Here is a 9,677-nt window from a genome sequence, read left to right on the forward strand (position 1 = left end):
GAGGGGTCAGAGAAGACAACATACGTGTGATGATGACTGATGTATAGTGAGACCAAATTGAGGGAGTGAGTTGTCATCAGAGAGAGGAAGGAGAGAAGTTGAGAGAGAAAGAGGGAGGGAAGGGTGAGAAGAAGCTGAGATGTGATGAGCTGTACCTGTATATATCCTGTAGAGAGGGAGACTTGGACGGAAAAAGAGAGTGCGACAGCTAGGAAACTAACATCTAAATGATTTGAACCCCTAATGCTAGACAAAAAGTTCTGTGTGCATGTATACATGCGTGTACATGCGTGTTTCTGTGCGTGTTTGTTTGTCCATCTGTATCTGCATCATTCAAGTGTCAATCTGTTGAAGGGGAGGATTAATTCTGGTGCTAAATGTCACTCTTTCACCCTATCCCATCACCTCTGACACGGTCACCCCTGACTCACAACCCCCCCCCCCCCTGCCCCAAGACAACCACATTTCCCAATGTATCATCATTTAGCTGGTAACAGAGCAAATAAGGAGGTGATCAAGATGTGAGAATGCAGTTCAAATCTCTCTCACACACACACACACACACACTCCAAACTCAATAAAAAGAGCTTGAGGGGTTTAAAAGCAGCAGATTAAGACTTTAAATGAGGCCATAATTAAGACTTTAAATGAGGCCATAATTAAGACTTTAAATGAGGCCATAATTAAGACTTTAAATGAGGCCATAATTAAGACTTTAAATGAGGCCATAATTAAGACTTTAAATGAGGCCATAATTAAGACTTTTGACCTTCTCAGTCTCAGCGAAAACCATCTGTCACGGAGTGAGCAACCAAATACGTCAAACCTCTGTGAGACGTTTTGGAAATGTATGTTACAACATCCAAAGACCAAAGAGAACGGTCCGTGTCTATTTAAAATGTCTCTTCATCCTTCTATAATCATTTCACATTATCCCCGTCATTTCTTCTTCTTTGTTCCCTATTCGACCACTTTAGATTCTATCCTTCTAGATCAGGGATGGGCAACTTTGATAGGGGTGGGGGCCACAAAAAAATCTGAACTCATAATGAGGGGCTGCAGTGAATAGTGGGTCTGCATACCCACATTCATACCCAAACAAGCAGTCAGCACTGGCCATAGCCTTTTTGGGGCCCTAAGTGACATTTTGTTGCCCCCCCCCCCCCCCCCCCCCCCACCTTCCAAGCAAAACATTTTCTTGACAGCGAAGGAACATTCTTTAGAGTTCATTTCCTGTAATTCTACACATTTTGCCATGGGGTGTAGAACAAATATGACCATTTTAAAGCAGGTTTGCTGCAATTCTACACATTTTGCCATTGGGTGGAGAGATTTGCCATTTTATAACTAAATTCATGCAATTCTACTAATTTTGCTATGGAGTGGAGAGAAATCTGAGTGACTAACAACATCAATGCCCCCCCCCACCCCAAGTAATGTCACCATGATAAATACAAGTTTAGATGGCTGACTAGACTAATTGACCAATCTTAACCATGCTAGCTAACATGGGTTAATTGAGTGAGTCAGTGACTGACAATAAAAAGCTCATGCACAACCACATTTCCAAGTAGCACCTTGTGTATTCTACTATTATAACCCTCAACAGTAAAGACCCTGGCTGACTTTCTATAGAAAGTTGCTCATTTGCCAATCCCTGCTCTAGACACTACACCTTGATAGGGACCTGTAATGCAGCTAAGGCTGTAAGTGTGTGTTTCTGGTGTTTTATTATACAGTGGTGTTGTACTGTGTTTTCTCCTTAGCGATTTGACCTTTTGGAGGAAAGCCAGAGAAAGAGAGACTCCCACACGGTTCCGTTTTAGTAAAACCAAGAAAATGTTTATTCACAGCTTCCATTGAAAAGAAAATGTGCAACATTATCACAGTTTCCTTCATATTCCATTCAACCACATGGTCAGGGGAGGAGAGGGAGTGGCACATGGGGAGTGACAAACAGAAATGCCCCGACACTCATTATTACCTGGTTGAGTTTGCATTTGATTTGACAGAGATGTACATTCAGCCATGCACCTGCTGTCGGGAGTGTGTGTGTGTGTGTGTGTGTGCGTGCGTTAGATCTGGAATCAAACAGCTGTGTCTTCTGCTCCCAGTGGAATCCTCTTAGAGTCAGACTTATTTAAATAGCACAGCTTGCTAACGAGAGGGATTGTTAAACGACTTTTAGCACGAGAGGCTACTGACAAACACACACACATTAAAGGAATGACTGGGGCACTCCTTATCTGGTGCTGACCCGCAGCAGGACACTGTCACTCCTTTGGACTGGATCAAACCTGCTAGACCCGGGCTTCAGTCACCATAATGGGCTATAGGTTCTTCCCAGTATACCGTCCTTCTGTGTGCATCTCACATTAACACAGAGCGAGACACACACTGTGGTCACGAGGGGAACGACAGACTTGGAAACAAGAGGTAGAGACGGACTATTGAAGGGAAAGATTTCCATATATCTTTTCAAATCTCCTCAATCTTTACTAATAAACATGAGGGTGTTGCTCATGGCAACAATCACCAATGGAAAAAGAGAAAGAAAAACTAGAAAACCTGAAGAATGTTGAAGCATGGGCTTCATACAATAAACTACACAGCAGTGTCATGTATGTAGCTATCTAGTGTCACAAGTGTATCACTACCTACAGAGTTCGTGTGAGATATTTACAGTGTGGTTTTTATTGATGGTGTTGACAGGAAAAATAGATTACATGTCAAATGTTGGGAGATGGAGAGAGGCACCCTCATTTTCACTCCCTTACTGGCACTCTGACCTGGCCTGATGTCTGTTGTATGTCGTAACAACTCTTAATCCTATCACTCTCACACTCTCTCTCTTTTATCCCGTCTCTTGCTTGCCAGCATCCTTGAAAGTCTTGTATTTTCCTTTCTGTCCTATACCTGTTACATAACACGCTCACATCCTTTACTTCACATCTATCCACCTCTCCTTTACCATTTCAGTGACAGATGTCTCACTGCAGTATTTGTCCATAAGTATTCTTGTCTTCCTGCTATTCCCTCTATGAGATACCCTCCGTGTTCTCTGTCTCCTGCTGCGGTAGCCCTGTAGGAGCAGCACTCTGGTGTCCCTGGTCTCTCAGGTAGAGAGGTGAAGGTTGAAAGGTCAGTGACAAAGATGAAGCCAAAGGAAAGTGTTGCTTTTGAAAATCTTTTCTTAGCAGGACTGGCACGCAGTGGTTGACAATGGTGAGCGTTTTGACGCCATACAAAATAGCCAGTGTCACAACGCCTGCGTTGTTCGCTGCGAATATAAACTAGTAGTTATGGTGATAAAATTCCTGAAAATGCCACCAGCTTACTGAGTGGTATGAATTGAATGCAGCGCTATGGTGTGGTACTAAATGTATGGATGTATTGGTGTGTGGTGTGTTAGTACGGTAGAAGCAGTAGTGATTGGAACTTGCGTAAGCTGGCCACACTATCGTGCTGTCAATGGCGACAGAACCTGCTGCTGTGATGTCATCTCAGTGAAAAATGAGCTCAGCCCTATCAGCAGCAGCGGTGCCCTCCAATCAAATGGTGTCCTACACTGCATCTCACCTGTACTCCTGAGAGCAGTTCCCTACTGCCTGCCTGCCTGCCCGCTCCTACATCAGTGTACCGCCCCCTGGGGGCCAGGGGGGAAACTGAAAGGAATCAAGATCCAGGTGTGCAGAGGAGAAAGAGAAAGGAGTTGGAGAAATAGAGTTGGAGAAAAAGAGAAGCTGACAGGGCTGTTCAGCCAAAGAGAAGGTGGAGGCAGAGAGTTAGCACAGAAAGGGAGAGGAGAGGGATGAAAGACTGAGTGGGGGAGAAGGAGGAGGAGGGCAGGAGGACCGGGGTGTCGTAGCCGGGCGGACACTCAAGCTCGAAGCAGCGCACGGAGGCATCTTCGTTCCCGTAGTTGGCCCAGTACTCCTCCTGGTCCACCTTGGGCAGGTTCACCTCCTCCTCCGCAAGCTCGTACTTAGAGAAGAAGGAGTTGGAGGAAGGGTTGGAGGGCTGGTTGGGCTTGACCGAGGAGAAGGGGTGCGCCTTGACCGTTTCGGAGCTCTTCTGGAAGATTCCTTTGGACGAAGCCACAGGCTTGTGCTTGGAGAACCACCATCTTGTCTTGGTGCTGAAGGTGGTCGTGGTGGTGCCGGCCAGTGACCCAGGGTCGGGGAGGGGGCAGAGGGCAAAGTCCATCTCTCGAAGGAAGCGCAGGTCCTGTCCGCGGCGGGGGGAGGGGGAAGTGCACATCAGCTCGGAGGAGGAGATGCGAGCTGTACGGAACCACTCCCACAGGGGGCGGGCCTCACAGCCGCAGGACCAGGGGTTCCCATTGAGGCGGAGGAACTGGACTGCCACAGCATCTTTCATGGCCTGGCCCGGAAGCTCTGCCAGGGAGTTGTTGAACAGGTAGAGGATGGTCAGACGGCCCAGGTCGCGGAAAGCACGGCGGTTCACCTGCCGGATTCGGTTGTCGTGGAGCAGGAGGCGGTCCAGGTTAACCAGGCCGTGGAACGCGTTCTCGGACAGCGTGCGGATGCGGTTGCCGTGCAGGAAGAGGTGGTTCAGGTTGACCAGGTCGGAGAAGAGGTCGTCCTGGATGAAGTGCAGCTGGTTCTCCTGTAAGGAGGAAGGACAATGTCAGTGTGTGTGTGTGTGTGTGTGTGTGTGTGTGTGTGTGTGTGTGTGTGTGTGTGTGTGTGTGTGTGTGTGTGTGTGTGTGTGTGTGTGTGTGTGTGTGTGTGTGTGTGTGTGTGTGTGTGTGTGTGTGTGTGTGTGTGTGAGAGAGTTATACGAGTATGTGTATCCATACCTGCAGGTAGAGGAACTGCAGGCTGTAGAGCTTGAGGAAGAGGTCGTGGGGGAGAGCGGCCAGCTTGCAGCGATGCATGTGCAGGCTCTGCAGCTTCTCCAGTCCCCGGAACGCTCCACCCTCCAGTCGCCGTAGCGATGGGTTGTCACCAAGGTCCAGCTCTTCTAGAACCCTCAGGTTGCTGAAGGCTCCAGCCTCAATCAATGTGATGTTATTGGAGTAGAGCCAGAGAACCTATAGGGGGAGGGGTTGAAAAGGGAAGAGGTATATAGAAAGTGATCGTTACACATCTGAGAAAGGACACAGCTCCAATACGAACACACAGAGCTCAAATACTAAGCAAAATACTACATTTAAATGCAAAACTATGCAATATCAATCCACAAAAACAATTATAGTTCATTAAAGAATAACCTACACAAAAACACACACATTCTAACCTGTGTCTCGAAGCCAAAAGAATCTGCTCTGAGCTCGGTGATGCGGTTGTTCTGCAGAAAGACGCGCTGGGAGTCATAGGGAACTCCGGAAGGCACGGTGGTGAAGTTCTGAGACTGGCAGCTTACCGTCATGGGTGACGGGTAACACACACACAGCCTTGGACAAGTCCCCGCCCCACTCGGCTTCACCGCCACCAACCACACCAGCCATAGGGTGAGCCCACCTGAAACATACACACACACACAGAGAAAGAGACATAGATTAAAATAATGGAACATTATAACAACTAGCAGATGAATAGTACAGTAAAGACAACCAGAAAAAGAAGGAGTGAAAAAGAGAAAGAGGACAAGGGATGCAGAGCTGTTTTCAGCACTTGGAGCTGTCCAGTCGAGTGGTGCAGAAAGTTGTTGATGGACACGGATATGACGCAAAAGCCAAGATTGATGATCTCAATCTCGGATATGACGCAAAAGCCAAGATTGATGATCTCAATCTCGGATATGACGCAAAAGCCAAGATTGATGATCTCAATCTCGGATATGACGCAAAAGCCAAGATTGATGCCATGATCTCAAGTCTGACTAATAGGCCAGTCGCACTCATTCATAATACATGACATTATACAAATCACCCTCCTATTCATCTCTACCTGATCATGTTACATAGGCTAGTCAGCCTATTGGGCATAGACCAGTTTAACTTCTAGTTTTGATTTACATTTGGTTGAGTTGTCAAATAATGTGAATTCAAAATGAAATCAACCAACCACCATGTCATTGGATTTAGGATAAGAGTTGGATGAAAAAAAGATGAAATTCCCTAACATTGATGACTTTTTTCAAATCCAACCATTTTTCCACGTTGATTCAACGTCAACACATATATTTTTGTTGGTTGAAATGACGAGGAAACAATGTTGACTCAGCCAGTTTTTGCCCAGTGGGAGTACAGGTTTATAATTCTGGTAACTTCATTCAACATTTATCCCAGACTAAATAGCTGAATGAGCGTAAAACCAATCTTCTTCACCTCTGGTTCGAAGTGCTATCAAGTTCTATCACACGAGCCACACAAGGGCTAAACAAGATTTACCCTAGTAGCCTAAATTCACGAGCCAACTTCACAAAAAGGTTGGCTCACGAAGAGGTTACAGAGTATGGACAAGCGTAAAACAAGGTAACCGGACCCGGCTCGGTTTCTCTCTGCACATGGATTATTCAGAGGCGGTTTGGCAAGCTCGGATAACGGGGCACAAAGAAAAACTCGCATGAAAAAAAGTATCGCGTGCCCATTCAGCTACCCCCTCAAATGTTCCAACGACCTCACCTTTCTTACGCGAACCCGGTAACGACATAGCTCGTTAACTGCGCGCGCACGGGACGTGGAGAGGACTTGTTTAGTAGGTGTGCGCAGCATGAACAATCTCCGCGCGTGTGCGCAACATGAACAATTTACAAATGTGCTGTTTGTTGTTGTTTGTTTAGTAGGTGTGCTCAACATGAACAATTTCCAAATTTGTTTTTGCTTTATAATGTTGAGGTGGATGGAGACTGAAAATGATATAGGTTTTAAGTGGCATCTTGTTTGCAAGAGACAGATGTATACTTCAGGAAGCCAACAACGTCTTTGAAAACGTGAGCCTAGATACAGTAGCCTAGATGTGTATGCATGCAAGCACGGGCATACATCTGTTTACGCACCTAACTCTGAACGAAATCAACTGAGTAGTTCAGTACTTGAGACGTTCTTGTCTATTGCTGTTCTGTATTATCTCATGTTTCATGTTTTGTGTGGACCCCAGGACGAGTAGCTGCTGCTTCAGCAAAGCTACGGGGATCCTAATAAATACAAAAAAATACATAAAACAGTGATTCACTGTAAATCATATCTTAGGACATCACCCTCCTCATCCCCAGTACCACCAACAACATCAAGACTACAACAACAAAAATAATAATAACCTAGTCAAGCCTGTAGCCTATGAACTGAAGTCAACTCACTTTTGAAGTTGTGGATGTTGGAGCTCCAAGACCTCCGTGCAGTCGAGAGAGTTTCCATCTCGAACCAAAGCCGACAGCGAGTTAGCCTGAGCGCTGAGAAAGTGCCTGCTATCTCCGCTGAAGTTCAGCTCTGGTAACGGAGTCGGTGAGACTGAGTGAGTGACGAGCAGAATTCCCGGGATTTATACTTGATGAGCTCGCGCCCACGGCTGTGGACTGCGGCGGAATCTCTCATACGTCACCCTGTATGGGTCAGATTCGCGCGGGCGAATGAGAGGGGATGGGGTGGATGAGAGAGTTGCTCAGAGGAAGCGACTGGAAAGGAGAGGACGCTCACTGTGGAGTGCGTGTGTATGTGTATGCGTGCGTGCGTTGAGGGAGCTCGGCGCGGTGTGAGTTTGGATCACAGAGGGGGATTGGAGGAGGATAAGCAGGTGGGAAAGGAGCATTTGGCTTATAAACAAATAACTTTTGCTCATTTAAAGCATCAATCTGTAGTCGCTACATCCATTTTTGGACTTATACATTTATGATATGTACCCATTGATTCTTGAATAATATACATTTTAAATAAATGTCTCATGAGCTTAGTTCAACTGTTGTACCACATCAGAACCCCAAATATAAGCTTGTTTTTTTCTCCAACGTTTGTAAATAAAGCAAATATAAACAAACAAGCTATAGCCTGGAAACATGGTTAAAACGAACATTTTGATAGCATGTTCTTGGATGATTAGTCCTTGCATCCATAGCTCTGTATTTGCATTTGAGAGTGGTTACATTTCTCCAGGCCCATAACTCAGCTTTTTTACAGAAACAGTGGCGGGGCTTTCGCTTTGTTATTGTTTCAAATGCCGATCGCGAGTTCGATGGCATGCGATTGAGAATATCTTAATAAAGTATTTTGTCTTTACTTAAAGAGATATAGTAGCCTACCTGTGAGATGAGAGAGGGCATCGTGGACGTCAACTACTATGCAGGAATGAGGCAGTTAGTTAAGCCTACCTCATCATCTCAAATGTACAGTATATATCGTCGCTCTACAGCCAATACTAGTATGTCTTGATCATGCGTGTGTTATAGGCCTACATCAAACATTCTTAACCTTTTACACAATAGTCTATACCGTTTCAAGTATTCTACCCTGATGCCCCTAAAGGCACCACAGCCCACAGGCCGTTTTTCCTTGGGATTTAACCACACATTTTCATCGACCTTATTAATAAGTGTGTTATTGTGTAAAAGACTAGATCAGGGATGGGCAACTTTGATTGGAGTAGGGGCCACAACAAATCTGAACTCATCATGAGGGGCTGCAGTGGCTCGTGAGTCTGCGGGTCACATTCATACGCCCTTGCCTTTGGCTCCCACATTGCGAGTAAAACATTTTCTTGACAGGGGAGAGACAAAATGTCTGTTTCAGAGTTAATTTCCTGCGACTGTAGGCCTACACATTTTGCCATGGGGCAAAAAGAAAATATTACTGTTTTAAAGCAAGTTTGCTGCAATTGTGCACATTTTTCTATAGGACAGAGAGAATGTTTGATAGCTGGCTTGACTAATTTACCAATCTTAAAAATGTTAGCTGACATGGGCTAATTGAGTGACAATCAATGACTGATATAACAATTAACTGCTGATGCTCAACCACATTTCCAAATTGCATCTTGTGTATTCTGTTATTCTAACTCTCAACAATTGCGACCGCACTGACTTTCTTAACAAATATATAGAGTACCATTCATAAGTTTGGACACACCTACTCATTCAAGGTTTTTCTTTATTTGTACTATTTTGTATATTGTAGAACAATAGTGAAGATATCAAACCTATTAAATAACACACATGGAATCATGTAGTAACCAAAAAAGTTGTCACGACTTCTCCCGAAGTCGTTGCCTCTCCTTGTGCGGGCGGTGCTCGGCGTTCAACGTCACCGGTCTTCTAGCTATCATTGATCCATTTTTTATTTTCCGTTGGTTTTGTCTTGTCTTCCCACACGCCTGTTTTCAATCCCATTAATTTACCTGTTGTGTATTTAACCCTCTGTTTCCCCTCATGTCTTTGTCAGAGATTGTTTTATTGTCAGTGTTGTTTATTGTTGTGTTGGTGCACGACGGGTCCTCGTACCCATGTTTGTTCATGTCTGTACTTTTAGTGTTATGGAGCATGTTCCGTGGACATTTATTAAAAGACTCCATTTACACTCCATTTTGACTCTCCTGCGCCTGACTTCCCTGCCACCTATACACACGACGCTGACAAAAGTGTTAAACAAATCTAAATATATTTTAGATTTTAGATTCTTCAAACCTCCTCCTCCATGCTTCATGGTGGGAACCACACATGCAGAGATCATCTGTGCATCTACTTTGCATCTCACAAAGACACGGAGGTTGGAACCAAAAATC

General features: G+C 45.1%; 1 protein-coding gene across 1 annotated transcript; it reads right to left on the minus strand.

Moving 5' to 3' along the window:
* Positions 1 to 1,823: 1,823 nt before the first annotated feature.
* On the minus strand, positions 1,824 to 7,427 carry LOC110488837 (reticulon-4 receptor-like 2). Its single transcript, XM_021561258.2, has 4 exons — positions 7,267 to 7,427; positions 5,263 to 5,486; positions 4,823 to 5,056; positions 1,824 to 4,629 (listed from the first exon to the last, which is right to left on the minus strand). The coding sequence occupies exons 1-4, from the start codon at positions 7,322 to 7,324 to the stop codon at positions 3,757 to 3,759; spliced, it is 1,389 nt and encodes a 462-aa protein (XP_021416933.1). The 5' UTR covers positions 7,325 to 7,427; the 3' UTR covers positions 1,824 to 3,756.
* Between the last annotated feature and the right edge of the window lie 2,250 nt (positions 7,428 to 9,677).

Source organism: Oncorhynchus mykiss, chromosome 14, assembly GCF_013265735.2.
Source record: "Oncorhynchus mykiss isolate Arlee chromosome 14, USDA_OmykA_1.1, whole genome shotgun sequence".
Lineage (NCBI taxonomy): Eukaryota > Metazoa > Chordata > Actinopteri > Salmoniformes > Salmonidae > Oncorhynchus > Oncorhynchus mykiss.

Coding starts and splice junctions, on each gene's coding strand:
- LOC110488837 (XM_021561258.2), bottom strand. CDS start 7,324: ATGGAAACTCTCTCGACTGCACGGAGGTCTTGGAGCTCCAACATCCAC. Junction 5,057..5,262: donor CTTTTGGCTTCGAGACACAG/GTTAGAATGTGT, acceptor CTCCCCCTATAG/GTTCTCTGGCTCTACTCCAA. Junction 4,630..4,822: donor TGCAGTTCCTCTACCTGCAG/GTATGGATACAC, acceptor TCCTCCTTACAG/GAGAACCAGCTGCACTTCAT.